We start from the raw sequence: 14,809 nt of genomic DNA, 5'->3' as shown, positions 1-14,809 counted from the left end.
CTCGGCACTTCTGGCTGAAGATGGTTGCGAACGCTTCAGCCTTGTCTTTTGCACTCATGTGTTGGGTTCTGCCATCATTTAGGATGGGGATGTTCATGGAGCCTCCTCCTCCTGTTAGTTGTTTAATTGTCCACCACCATTCACAACTGGATGTGGCAGGACTGCAGAGCTTTGATCTGATCCGTTGTTTGTGGGATCGCTTAGCTCTGTCTCTTGCATGTTGTTTCCACTGTTTAGCATGTATGTAATCCTGTGTTGTAGCTCCACCAGTTTGGCACTTCATTTTTAGGTACGCCTGGTGCTGCTCCTGGCATGATCTTCTACACTCCTTATTGAATTGATGTTGGTCCTCTGGCTTTATAGTAATGGTAGAGTGAGGGATATGCCAGGCCATGAGATTACAGATTATGGTGGAATAAAATTCTGCTGCTGATGATGGCCCACAGCGCCTCACGGATGCCCAGTTTTGAGCTGCGACATCTGTTCTGAATCTATTCCATTTAGTACGGTGGTAGTGCCACACAACATGATGGAGAGTATCCTCAGTGTGAAGACGGGACTTTGTCTCCACAAGGACTGTGTGGTGGTCACTCTTACCAATACTGTCATAGACAGATGCATCTGCGACAGGTAGACTGGTGAGAACGAGGTCAAGTCGGTTTTTCCCTCGTGTTGGTTCTCTCACCACCTGCAATGGACATTGAAGTCCCCCACGCAGTGTATGTTCTGTGCCCTTGCTACTCTGAGTGCTTCTTCCAAGTGATATTCAACATGGAGGAGTACTGATTCATCAGCTGAGGGAGGGCGTAGGTGGTAACCAGCAGGAGGTTTCCTTGCCCATGTTTGACCTAATGCATGAGACTTCATGGGGTCCAGAGTCAATGTTGAGGACTAATACTGTAGTGTCCGAGGATCAATAATACTCTGACTACAGGAGAACAATAAAACAGGTATTTACTGAACAGAGAGTAATTCAAGACTGAAATACAGAAGCCTGCTATGGCTTTATATACAGGGGTGGTCACTGCCGGTACTGCAGTATAGAATCAGTTCTTCTCTTAAAGGCACATACACAACAATTCCTCCCCTTTTAGGTAAACAGTACATAACATTCACTTAACAACTAAATAATAACTAATTACAATTACAATTTTCTCTGTACTATATACATCAACTGAAATAATAATTTATAAGTTGAGTCTTTGAGGAGGCTTCCTGATCCGGACTGGATAGCGCCTTTCTTGAGTATCCTGTTCTTGCGGCGGAGTTGATTCTGGCTCATTGTCATTGGTTGGTTCGTCAGCTTCCAATACCACTGCTTCTGAGGTAGACGCAATCTGTACTTCGGGTTGATTACCAGGTGCACCTGCTCGTGGTATGGGTTTGGCTTGTTCCTGTGACTCTAGAATCTGGTCAGCATGGCGTCTCACGATGCTCTCTCCAACGTCCACTGTGTACATTAGTGGTCCCTGCTGTGTGCATATCGTTCCTGGCTGCCATTTTTCTGTTCAGTAGTCGCGGGCCAAGACTGGTTGCCCCATCTTGAAGCTCCTGGCTGGCTTCTCATTTATGTGCTGGAATTGCTTATCCTCAACATCTCGTCTTATGTTTGGTTTGAGCAAATCCAGGTGATATCTTAGCCTTCGGTTGAAGAACATTATGGCTGGAGCTTGGTTGGTGACTGCATGTGTCGCATTCCGGTAAGCAAACAAGAAATTATCCACCTTGTGTTGTAGTGGTATGTCGTCATTATGCATTGCCTTTATGGCCTTTTTAAAGGTCTGAACAAACCTCTCAGCCAATCCATTTGTGGCTGGATGATATGGGGCAGATGTGTAATGCTTCACCCCATTATTCCTAAGAAACCTCCGGAAATCCTCTGACACAAACTGTGGCCCATTGTCAGAGCAAATCTGTTCTGGCAAGCCATTCCTGATGAAGATGGTCCGTAGGACTGCAATAGTTTTCTCCGTGGTGGTGGAGGACATTTTGATGACCTCTGGCCATTTCGAATGGGCGTCCACAGCGATTAGGAACATTGAGTCCATAAATGGACCAGCAAAATCAATGTGTACCCGTTGCCATGGAGATGAGGGCCACTCCCATGGATGTAGCGGGGCCTGTGGTGGAGCGTTTTGGACCTTCTGGCATCCTGTGCATCTCTTGGTCATATCCTCAATTTCTTTATCGATTCCCGGCCACCACACAAACGCCCTGGCTAGGCTCTTCATTTCTACCCCTCCCAGATGACCCTCATGAAGCTCATTGAGCACTCTATCTCTCAACTTTGGTGGAATTACCACTCGGGATCCACACATCAAGGTCCCCCGGCACACTGACAGCTGTTCTCTCCTTGGCGAGAATGCTGGCAACAGTGAGTCGCCATGTGCTGGCCATCCCTTCACCATCAAATCATAGACCCGAGAGTGTGTCGGGTCATTTCGGGTTTCCTTCTCTATACTTGCGTTTGTAACAGGTAGACATTCGACTATGGTCGCATGGAATATCTCAACAGGGTCCACTGCAGGTGCTTCCTCTACCGTAGGCAATGGTAGGCGCGACAGCCCATCAGCGTTTCCATGCTGTTTCGTATCCTTGTACTCTATGTCGTACTGATGTGCCCCTAGAAAAAGTGACCATCTTTGCAGCCGTTGCGACATCATCACCGGAACGCCCTTCTTTGGGTTAAAAATGGAGACCAGGGGCTGATGATCAGTCAGTTGGGTGAATTTCTGCCCATGCAGATAGTGATTGAACTTCTTCACCCCCCACACCAGGCTGAGGGCCTCCCTGTCAATCTGGGCATAGTTACGCTCGGCTGAGGTTAACGAGCGCGACGCAAAGGCTATTGGCCTCTCTGAACCATCCGGGAATTTGTGTGACAGCACCGCTCCGATGCCGTAGGAGACGCATCACATGCTAACCGAATCGGTAGTGTTGGATTGTAGTGGGCCAATACTTCTTTTGAAGTGATTAGGCATTTACATTTCTGAAAGGCACGCTTACACTCATCACTCCATTTCCATGTTACTCCAGTTTGCAGTAGGGCATTCAGTGGGTGCAGAATTGTAGATAAATTCGGCAAGAACTTATGGTAGTAGTTCACCAACCCGAGGAACGACCTCAGTTGCGACACATTTTCCGGTGCTGGAGCCTTGACTACAGCCTTAATCTTGTCCAGCGACTTATGCAACCCTTCCTCATCAATCATGTGGCCACAATATGAGATTTGTCTCCTGAAGAACTCGCAATAGCAAAATACTGCGGATGCTGGAAGTCTGAACTAACAACAGAAAATTCTGGAAACACTCAGCAGGCCAGGCAGCATCCATGGAGAGAGAAATAGAGTTAACATTTCAGGGACTCCCAGGGCCACTCCCCCTTAACTGTGCCACCACCTCTGGTAGGTCTCTCCTGCCGGTGGGACAGGACTTACCCAGGGATGGTGATGGAGGAGTCTGGGACATTGGCTGAAAGGTATGATTCTGTGAGTATGACTATGTCAGGCTGTTGCTTGACTAGTCTGTGGGACAGCTCTCCAAATTGATATAATGAATAATGTTATGACAATGAATAGAGGCAGATGGGATATCACATTTGATGGTAACCAAGATTAGCTCAGGCTTTTTCAAACCTGCAGCTGTAAATCTTTATCTCTCTCTCTCTCTCTCTCTCTCTAATATATATATATATATATATACATATAATTATCTGTGCTTCTCTATAGCTTTTGCAGAAAACATCAAAAGAATAAAGATACTGAGGGGAAGAGAGGGTCATTGTCAGGGGAAAGAAACTCGACCTGGAAAGAGAATTCCAAATGCCGGCGTCTGAAGAAATGGAAGAGAAGAAAATTGAGAAAAAAACATGAGATGGATTACTCAACTGGCTGAAGTAACCCGATGACTGCACTAAACACACAAAGCCTCGAAAATAGATTCAACCGAATATAGAATAATTAGATTACCAACTTTGTAGAGAGTTTCAACCCGTTATTAAAATATACTAAAATATCTTAAACTGGAAGCATGTGCTTGGATGTTCTGTCGTTACATCATTAAACATGCTGGAATTTTAAGATCAATTTTGTACAATGCAAGAGGAAGAATTTTGATTTCTTCTTCAGAGTGGGTAATAACAGCCAGATATTGAATTTATTTACACTTGATAATAATATGTACCATATACGGTTTAAGGCCTAGGAATCTGATATAGCCCGTAAACGTGTGGTGCCACTGCGGGCGAGGGTTGTAAGAACATCGCAGGCAGCACCATAACTTGGTGCTGCCTGCTCATTATCATTATTGTGGCGTTCAGCTCAGCGTTGAATGGCTGAACACCTAGCAAGGGCTGTGAGGTAGGTTGGGACTTGGGGCCAGGATCAGATGGGAGGTTGTGGCTAGGGTCGGGGGGGCAGATTGTGGAGGGGGGAAGTTGGGGCCAGGATCTGGGGGGGTGAGTGGAGGGGGGAGGTCGGGGCTTGGGGCGGCAGGTCGTGCCAAGGATCAGGGGGGAGGTCAGGGGGGGAGGTCGGGGCTCAGGGCCAGGATCGGGAGGGAGGTCGGGGCTCGGGGTCTGGATCAGCGGTGAGGTCAGGGCCTGGATCGGGGGGACGTCGTGCCTGGATCGGGGGGGAGGTCGGGGCCAGGATCGGGGGGGGGGTGGTGGGATGGGGGGGGGGGAGGTCGGGGCCTAGGTTGGTGGGGAGGTCGGGCCTGGATCGGGGGGGGGCGGGACCTTGTTGTTCGGGCCCCTCCTCGTCCGAGTCCCAGGCCATCGGGGAAAGCTCCCCCCAGGTGGGCGGGACAGCTTCTCCTTCCAAGCAGGCTACAACGCCAGCTTGTGTGGTCTGTGACTCATCGCGCGCCTCAGGCTGAGGATCTTTACCCTCAGACCTGGCTTCGGTTGCTGATGCTCTTGCACCCGGTTTAAACAGTTTGCACTGATTGATGTGAAACCATTTAGTGCGCCGGGGCAACTTCACTGCGTATACCATGGGGCTGGCTTTGTCTACAATGCTGTAGGGCCCCATGTACAGTGGTTCTAAACTCCCTACTCGGGCATAGTTTCTCACCATGACCTGATCTCCAACTTCCCACTCGATTGTCTTTCGGGGTTCAAGCAGCAATCGGTTGCCCTGATGCTGTCTTCCCATGTTCCCAGCCGCTTGCCCATAGATCTGTTTCAGGCGCTCAAAAAGGTTCCGGGCAAACTTGTCCCGATTCACCTCCTGGAGCTGCCCCTCAGTGAGCACCGGGGGCTAGTACATGGGTGGGAGTTCGTATGACTCTTCCAGTCATTAATTTGTGCGGGGAGTACCCCGTACTTTTAGACTGGCTAGCCCGGATCCCCATGAGGACTAGAGGCAAGGCCTCCACCCATTTCTGGGGCGAGTCCCTCGTCTCCTTCCTCAGCTTTTCCTTTAAGGTGCGGTTAATGCGCTCCACAATCCCAGATGACTGCGGGTTGTGGGCCACATGCCACTTCCCTTCAATGCCAAAGAGCATGAGGGTGTCCTGCATCACTTGGCCAGTGAAATGAGCCCCTTGGTCAGACTCCACAAATCGTGGTAGTCCCCACCGCGGGAACACCTCCCGGCCCGATGTAGTCGACCTGTATCGACTGCCATGGTCCCTCTACTCTCCTGATGTGCCCCATGGGCACCTTCCTTTTCTGGGGGTCTGGGTTGTTTGCAGCGCACACTAGGCAATTGGCACAGAACTCGCGGACGTCGTCCCGAAGTCCCGGCCACCACCCCGCCTCTTCCACCCGTTGCCAGGTGACCTCAGGCCCGGGGTGTCCTGTTCCTGGACTCTCGTGGGCCAGTTGAAGGAATTCCCTCTGGTGCTGCTGTGGCACAACCCACTGTTCCTCTTAGAACAGCATGCCTTCCTTGATGGAGAGGGCTGCTGTACCGTATGGACCCTCTACTTCCTTGCCCTCAGTGATGGCCTTGAGGACTGTTTTTAGGGCGGGATCTAGGGTTTGGACAGTCTTGAGGTCTGGGGGCAGAGTTACCCCTGTGGTACCGAGTCCCATCCCTGCCTTGGATCACTGCCACGGGTTTGGACCCATAGGGATCCCAAAAGGTACCGGTGTGGGCACCCTCCCTGGCTAGCGTATCCGCTTGCTGATTACCCTCGCCGCGGGGTTCCGTGGAGGAATGGGCCTTTACCTTGTGGATAAAGACTTCCCCTTTCTCTCCCACCGCAGCTAAGATCTTTTCTAACAGGGGCTTCGCGGTTAAGGGTCGCCCGTCCGCAGAGGTATATTCGTGGCGGGACCAGATGGCTAGGTACTCCGTACACGAGTTGCATGTGAACATGCTGTCCGAGCAAATCGTGTATGGTGTGGGGAAGATTTCGGGGTGTGTAACGACGTACACTACTGCGGCCAGTTCAGCCTGTTGGGCGCTCATGGTGCTGGGGAGCTTAATCACCAGGGCAATGTTTGCCGTGGGGTCATAAACTCCACACCCAGTGAGACGCTCGCCAGCGGATACCGTGCTGGAACCGTCCACGTAGATCTCGCGGCACATAGGATGTATCCCGGCCCTACGTCCACCTCCCATACCCCTTCTACGGAACACCGATGGGCTGTTCCGGGATATACCATGTTGGACGCGAGCTTGGGCTCGCAGAGACCCTTCATCTTCAGCTCCATCTGTGAAAGGAGGAGGGTCCAGCGCACAATGCGTGCACTGCTTACTGTCCCATCGTTAATCCTTCCATCTAGAAGCATTCGGGTAGTTGTGTGATGGGTGAGGAGAGTGATGGGAGAGGTGCCTGTGAAGATCAGAGATCTTTTCACAGCCCAATGCGTGGCCAGGAGATGCCGCTCGCAATTGGAAAAGCTCCTTTACACATCAGTGAGCACCCTGGAGAAATAGACCACTGGCCTCAGCTTGCCGTGTTGCTCTTGAAGCAGTACAGTGCTCAAGCTATCCCCGCTAGCCGCTACCTCCAGGAAAAACTCCTCTCCCCCATCTATGGCCCCCAGGGCTGGCGCGGTCTGCAAGTCTCTCTTGAGTTTCTCAAATGCTGCCTGGCAACCCTCATCCCAGGACCACTCCACTCCCTTGTGTAGGAGTTGGAGCAGCGGGGCTGCTGTGGCTGCATAGTCCTCAATAAAGTCTCTGCAGTACCCGGTCAGTCCCAGAAAGGACCTCACACCCGTTACGGTGTTGGGGATCGGTAGATTTTGCACCGATTCCCGCCTGGCCTTATCTATGGCTCTCTCACCGCTGCGGATGTTCAGACCCAGGAATTTCACTTCCTGCTGGCCGATCCGTGCCTTCTTTGGGTTTACTTTGAAACCCTTTCTTCCTAACAGCTCCAATAACTTGGCCAATAGTGGGCCATGCTCCTCTCTTGAGTCTGTGAACAGGAGCAGGTCATCCACATACTGCACTAGCTGATTGGGCTGGCTGAACTCTTTTAAACTCCCTGCCATGCATTGATGGAAAATGCTGGGGCTGTTGTGGAAACCCTGTGGCAAGCAGTTCCAGGTGTACTGTTGCCCTTTAAACGTAAAGGCAAACTTGTACTGATCCTCCCTCCTTAAAGGGATGGACCAAAACCCATTAGAAATATCCAGCACCGTGAACGTGGTCGCGGAGGCTGGAATACTTCCTATCATGTCGGCAACTGCTGCTAGCGTTGGCGCGCAGGCTGGGATATTGCTATTGAGGACCCTGTAGTCCACCGTGGCTCTCCAGGAATCACCCGGCTTCCTCACCGGCCATAATGGAGAGTTCACATGGGTGACTATCGGTCTCAACACGCCCTGCTGCACCAGTGAAGATATTGCTGTCTCCATGTCGGGCTCCGCTTCCCGGGGGAAGTTGTACTGTTTTTGGGGTCGGGCCATGGGGTCTCCGTCTACTCTGACCTCAAACCCGGTAACCCTCCCGTAATCGTGCTTGTGAGTGGCAAACGTCGTCAGGTGGTCGCACACGAATGCCTACAATTCTTGTGGGACGCCCGTGACCATGAGCTCGAGGTCGTAGCCCTCTTTTGGCTACACGGTACACAGAGTCCCTCTTTCTCCTTCCCCTGGGATGACGACTACCTTGCCCGGCTCACCCTTACCCGCTCCCCAAAGACAATGGTTTCTTAGGTCCACGAGGATCCCGTGTTCGACCAAGAAATCGGACCCGAGGATCCCTTTCCCATTCTCCACCTCCCACTTCATCAGTATACACCTCCACTTGGTGCGGAGTGGTCCTAAATGAATGGAGAGGGGAATGGAATGTGCGCCAGCCTGTGCCTTGCCTGTGAAGCCCGACAGAATATATGGAACCCCGGTGGACAGAGGCGAGGTGGCGGGGTTATCTGTGTGGACCACGGTGCACGATGCCCCCATATCCAACAAATAGGTCCCTTTTACCTCCTGCACTTCCATCGCCACGAGGGGTCGCCTCCATATATCATATCGCAGCGCACACAAGTAAACGGGCTGCGCCGGCTCTAGTCATTTGGGCACAGCGGTCGGGGTTTCGGGAGCGACAAGACCAGTGGTGACGGCTATTTTCCCCTGCGAAATCATCAGAGACCGCATTGTCTCTAAAATTGATTCAATCGCAGCGGGATCCATAACTGCACCAGCTCCTTGTGCTGGGACAGGAGTTACGGCTTGGGTTTTGACTGGTGCTGGGGCGGCGGTCTGGGCTTGGGCTTGGGCTGCGGGAAATCTCCCTTTATTATCCTTCCACGGATTTCTACAGTCCTTGCGCCAATGTCCATCCTTCCCATACCCGTAGCAATTGAGCTTGGCTTGGACAGGGCGATTCCCCTCCTGACGCCACTCCTTCTTGCTTGGGGCTGCAGGTTTTGCCTCATGCACCTTTCCTTTCTGGGGAGGTGTTTCCTGACCTCTACAATTCTTGTACGCCACATTGAGCTGACGGAGCACCGTCTCCTCCATGACACCGGGACCTTGGGGATCAAACCAAGATCTGGCTAGGGCTCGTATCTGCGGCAAACTGTTGGTAACCAAGCAACGGAGCCAATGAACCCGCTGCTCGTCGTTCATTGCAACCCGTTCAGGTATGCCCGGACAGCTGCGTTGATACACTGGCCACAGCCTTTCTGCGAAAACCCATGGGGGTTCTCCAGATAGCTGCACGGTCCCTTCCACACGGTCGAACGGACTACCGTTGTCCACTCCCATTACTTCTAAAACTTCCTCCCTGAGATCCGCATACCCTTTCCGTCCCCTCTTACTATCCTCTGACAGGCACTGAAGGATTGTGCAATCCAGGGAGAAAAGCAACAGTTTCACCTGTTCCTGATCATCACAGTCATTAATGGCTGCTGTTTCCTCTATCTCCCTGAAATGAAGCGAGGGATCTCCCTTTACTGTGAGTCGTGCGAGGTGGCTCACCATGGACCTTAATTGCGGGCCAGCGTAGGGCACCACGAGCTGGTTCTGGTGGGGTCCGATACTGCCATCGGCAGCGTTGGGACTGAACCTCTGGTGCCGAGCGGGACACATTGGTGCCGGTCCCGGCTTTGCGACCAGTGGTTCTTCCTCACACTCCACCTCGGCTACCTCCTCATTCACTACCCCCTCCTTTTCCGGCCAAGTCTCACTATAGCTCAGCGGTGCTGAGGGCTCGGTGGCTGGTACCACAATTACCTCAGCTGGAATCGGCTGTTTTGATTCCTTTAAAAAGTCCATGTGACTAGCTTTCGGGCTGACGAGACACACCATGCCTTTTGCCTTTACCAGGGCCGTTCTTAGGTCCTCTATGGTCTTTTGGCAGGGGCCGTGGTCTGTACTCTCAAACCCGTGCTCGAGGGCTAGCTTGTAAGCTGCCTTAACCTCCACTATTCTCTCCTCCTGCGTTCTTAGCTGTTGTGCGAGGTGGGCGTTTTTCTCCCGTATCCTCGTTTCATTGATCTTTGCCTCAGTGACCTGGCACTCCAGGTACTCTATCCTAGCCTGATGCTGACTAGCTACCACTTGGCATTCCTGATTCAGCGCGTGAAGCGCTGTGATGAGTTTTTCCCCACCCATGGCCTTTTCCTCTATCTCTGCTGCCTGGGTTGTGATCTTGGCTGCCTGTGCTGCAACGACCCAGTCCAAGATCTGGACGTGCTTCTTGTAACACATCAGCCACACTGCCTTCTCCACTGACTTCTTATGCTCTTTGCTCTCTGTCCACCTGATGGCTGCGTCCACCGGACGCCCATCCAGTAAGAGATCGGAAATCCACTGTTTAGTGAGATTTACCGTGCCAAAGACATAGGCCTAGAAATTCAGCTGTTTGCGCCAGCCGTTAGCGCCAGATTTCCGGCGCTATCCACTTAGCGCCCGGGCACCGCCGGATCTGCGCCTACGCCGAAATTCAGCTGGGCTTTAGCGCCGGCGCAAAGTGTTAGCGCCCGCTCAGCTGCGCGCGCATCTTATGACGTCATTCCGTCGTGCAACGCCGTTTGTGCGCCCCAAACCGGAAATTCAGTGGCGCCCGGCCGATGTGGGCGTGGCGCTGCTAAGAACTGTGAAATGGAACTCAACAGAGGCCCTGTGGGATTCGGGGAGCGCTAATTAAAGGGCACATCCACTCACCCATAAAAGCCAGCCATTTCGCTGCAATGACTTGACTGGTTTGGATTTCTGCACAGAGAGCAAGGCACAGAGATTACTGATTTCGGACACCATAGGAGAGGTATTTTTGGCTTCTAGCCAGTGCTTTGACATTTGCATCCTTGTGATTTTGCTGTTTGGAACTTTGTAATGGGGGCTGCATGGGGGGCCAACCCTCAGTTGCTACATTTTGTGCGAAGGGCTCGCAGACGCTTTGAGAGAGGGCCAGGCATGCCTAGACGCAGAGGGGCCATTAGGCGTCGCCAACGTAGGCCTTACCCAGTCAGGCAATACCGGGAGCAGGTCTCATATCTCACCATGACTGCGGCGCATTGTGTTAAGAGGCTGCGCTTCAGAAGGGAGGTGGTTGGAGAGATCTGCCAGCTGCTTCATGCAGATTTGCAGCCACAGCTCATGTCCAGGGCGTCTCTCTCGGTGGAAGTGAAGGTCACGGTGGCTCTCAGCTTTTATGCAAGCGGCTCCTTCCAAGCCGCTGCTGGGGACATTGCGAACATCTCCCAGTTCGCCGCGCATCGCTGCATCCGACAGGTCACCGAAGCACTTTTCGCGAGGAGGCACCAATTCATCTCCTTCCCCATGACCCAACACAAGCAGGAGCAGCGTGCAGTCGGATTTGCCAGGATCGCGGGCTTCCCCATGGTGCAGGGCGCCATTGACTGCACGCATGTGGCTATGCGGGCACCTATCCACAATGCCGAGCAATACCGCAACCGGAAGGGCTACCATTCCCTAAATGTGCAGCTGGTGTGTGACCACAGGCAGCGCATCCTAGCTGTCAATGCCCGCTTCCCAGGAAGCAGCCACGATGCCTTTATCCTGCGCCAGACTACTGTGGCTGACATGTTCCAGGCACAGCCTCCACCAAGGGGATGGCTTATCGGGGACAAGGGCTACCCTTTGTGCAGATGGCTCATGACCCCGCTCCGTGCGCCCAGGACCCCAGCGGAGCTGGCATACAACGAAAGCCATCAAGCCACAAGGAACCTAATAGAGCAAACGATAGGCGTCCTCAAGCAACGGTTCCGTTGCCTGGATCGTTCGGGCGGGTCTCTTCAGTATTCGCCGGATAGAGTCTCCCAGTTCGTCGTGGTGTGCTGCATGCTCCACAACCTGGCTATCCGCAGGACTCAGGCACTGCCACCTGACATTGCCCCACCACCTCAGGAGGACGAGCAGGAGGACCCTGAGGAGGAGGAGCACCAGGCCAGGAGGGAGCGACAAGGTCCAAGGGCCGTCCGCCGGGGGCTTATTGCTCGACACTTCTAGGCCCCCTGTCAGGGAATGGCCTGGGCCACTGAACGCAGCCGCTCCGCAAGCCCTCAGCCGGTTAACCCAACAACCACTTGAAACATGACACCTGCACATGGTGAATAAATAAACATCTTTATTTCAAAAACTCAGGGCCCTTCCCACATGGAAGAGCAAAACAGAGAAGACCCCCAAAAAACAGTCACAAACTTCTGTCACTCCCAAAACCTGGGGAGGACTAACAAAACATCACCATCCAAATGGCCTTCGTCACTGGCCTAACAAAAACAAGCCCCCCCCACAACACAAACACCCCCATAAAACCAAACCACATAATGCCCCCCAGAACAGAAGCCCCCGCATCACCCAAACCCTCGCTCAACACACTCTATTCGGTGTGGCGAGAGGGCGAGTCTGTCGACAGCCGTCATTTGCCCCGGCCCGTCCTGCTGCTGTGCCTCAAGCTGGGCCGTGAGGCTGTGGCGAGGCTGGGGGAAGGATCTTCAGGGCGACAAGGCGTCTCGCCAGATGCCCTTGGGGGTCGGCCTACACGAGGGCGGGCCCGGGAGGGGCCGGCTGGTGGCTGCTGCAGCTGTGGGTGGCCCTCTTCACTGGCTGCAGCAGCTCCTTGCACCCTGGCTGGGGGAGTGGCAGGCTCGCCTGCACCAATGGGGACAAGGTGGGTGATGCCAGGCGCGCGCTGGTCGCCAGACACACGTGCACTCGGGCGGCCTGGCCGGGGAGCAAGCGCGCCAAACTGTTGGTCGCCAGACCGGTGTGCGGCAGCAGGGCGGCGGCTGGCCTGGCGACGCCTCCGCGCCAGTGCGAGGGTGGCAGAAGTCAGTGCCCCAACTGCGCCGGCATGTGCCCGCATCTGCAGTGCCATTGTCTGCACAGCACCTCTCAGCTGGCGACTGGCGTGCTGCGCTGCCTCGAGTTGTTGCACCCCCCTCTCATGCGCTGCCACAAGGAGCTCCACCCCCCTGGCGTGCGCTGCTGCGAATTGCTCTAGGCCCCTGGCCTGGGATTGGCCGAAAGCCACCACACTTTGTGCGAGGCTTTCGATGGCGTGAGGCATCTGTGCCACCACCTCCATGATTTCGACGTGCCGCCGCTCCGACGCCGCCGACATCTCGTCCAGGAGGCGCACCTCCTGGGCGACGTCCGAGTCCGGACTGGAGGGCGCCTCCACCCTCCGGCCAGAAGGCTGGCGTGCCGCCGGAGCCTTGCCGCGTGCGGCCACGCCACTGGGACCAGGTTCGGGGCTCCCCTCCCCCGCCTCCCCCTGGCTCTCCGGCACGCCAGACGTCTCCCCTTCATTGCCATCTCCTGGAGCGGAGGAGGGTTCCCCCGAGGTGGCGCCTTCCTGCTGCTCCTCGACGTCCTCCTCCTCCGAGGGCCTGGCTGTCTGGGCTTCAGGGAGCACCTCCTCCTCACCAGCTGAAAGCAGGAAGGCACAAGTGTAGCTTTAGAGTGAGGACAGGCCGACAGCGAGGGAGGCCGCACTGGTGCATTATGCGCATTTTTTGGCCAGTGGGGAAGGATGTAGATCTGATGCGCGAGGGCAAGGAGAGAGGTGCACCCGGTCCTGTCCTTACCAGTGGGTTCCAGTATAGGGTCGGCGTCGCCGAGCGCCACAGGCCCAATCACCGGGTGACGCAGCAGTCGGGCCACCCTCTCTTCCAGAACCGTTAGCTCCTGGTAATCGCGAGGGCCTCCACCAGTGACACACAGGCTCCTGGCGTTCCTCGCCAGCTTGGCCTGCAAGAGAAAGGAGGGCGTCTAAGTACAGTGTGGTGCCCCGTTGTTGTGTGTGAGGCCTCCCATGGTGGAATAGCTTGCACAGTGTGGTGCCCTGTTGCTGTGTGTGAGGCCTCCCATGGTGGAATAGCTTGCACAGTGTGGTGCCCTGTTGCTGTGTGTGAGGCCTCCCATGGTGGAATAGCTTGCACAGTGTGGTGCCCTGTTGCTGTGTGTGAGGCCTCCCATGGTGGAATAGCTTGCACAGTGTGGTGCCCTGTTGCTGTGTGTGAGGCCTCCCATGTTGGAATAGCTTGCACAGTGTGATAAGTGCAGAAAGAGCTATTGATTAACATGCAAGTGCCATTGCAGCGGCAGCAGGGCTGGGCATTAGACCTTGGATGTCCCTTTGGCCCTAATGGGAGGTGCACATGCAAGGATGAGGGGGACACTGGAAAGGGTACTCACCTTGACCAGACGACATAGGTCATTGTATTTCTTGCGGCACTGGTCCGCACTCCTGGGAACATCGGAGTTGGAGGAGACCCTCCGGGCAATTTTGGTCCACGCCTCCCTGAACTGGCTCCTGGGAGCCTTCCTGCCACTAGCCGGGCACACGACCTGTCTTCTCTTGCGTACCCCATGAAGGAGCACACCCAGCGCATGCTCAGAGAACCGCTGGGCTCTTTCACGGGCCCTCTCCATGACCTCCAGGCGTTGATTTGGTACACAACCAGTCCTGAGGCCTAGTTGCAGGGCTACAGCATGCAGGGCGTGGCTGCAGTCAAAGTTGACCCTTCCCCCTTTAAGAGCTGGCCGGCGTCAGGGTGTCTGCTGACACTCACCACATGATCGCACCTGCGCTGCGCCCGGAATCGGCGTTATCAGGCTGCATCGCCGGATTAGCGCCTGAACACAGGGTTCCAACGCCTTTTGCAGCGCTCGGCCAAAAAGTTGGCCAAATCTACTGAATTTCGGCGAGCTCGCCTGCACTTTCCGGCGGCCGCTAAATTTGCCGAGCGCCCGACTTTAGCGCCGCAATAGCGTCCGAACTGAATTTCTAGGCCATAATCCGCTATTCTCTCATCCATTGCATTTCGACCATTCAAACTTGGATCTACTAAATTGCAATCCTGCTGCCAGAGTCCTGCCGTGGTCGTCATTTTCTGTAAGGGGTTTTCCTTGAGAGATGTCCCTGAGGTTTCTCTCT

At 54.4% G+C, this 14,809-nt stretch overlaps 1 protein-coding gene and 1 long non-coding RNA gene across 5 annotated transcripts in view; one reads left to right on the top strand and one right to left on the bottom strand.

The window, feature by feature from the left end:
* Positions 1 to 4,020, top strand: part of LOC147124709 (izumo sperm-egg fusion protein 4-like) — a 44,521-nt gene extending 40,501 nt beyond the window's left edge. For all 4 annotated transcript variants that reach the window (XM_086002713.1, XM_086002544.1, XM_086002628.1 and 1 more), the window contains one exon: positions 3,728 to 4,020. In XM_086002713.1, coding sequence (XP_085858839.1) covers positions 3,728 to 3,893 — 166 coding nt within the window. In that variant the 3' untranslated portion in view covers positions 3,894 to 4,020. The remainder of the gene's footprint in view (positions 1 to 3,727) is intronic.
* A 7,953-nt stretch (positions 4,021 to 11,973) lies between these two features.
* LOC147124708 (uncharacterized) lies at positions 11,974 to 13,817 on the bottom strand. Its single transcript, XR_015080158.1, has 2 exons — positions 13,458 to 13,817; positions 11,974 to 13,299 (listed from the first exon to the last, which is right to left on the bottom strand). It is a non-coding gene; the product is annotated as an uncharacterized LOC147124708 (long non-coding RNA).
* Positions 13,818 to 14,809: the final 992 nt, after the last annotated feature.

This window comes from Somniosus microcephalus, chromosome 1 (assembly GCF_052327205.1).
Source record: "Somniosus microcephalus isolate GS21.2 chromosome 1, FLI_Smic_1.0, whole genome shotgun sequence".
NCBI classification, from domain to species: domain Eukaryota; kingdom Metazoa; phylum Chordata; class Chondrichthyes; order Squaliformes; family Somniosidae; genus Somniosus; species Somniosus microcephalus.
This window is presented reverse-complemented; position numbering and strand designations above follow the sequence as displayed.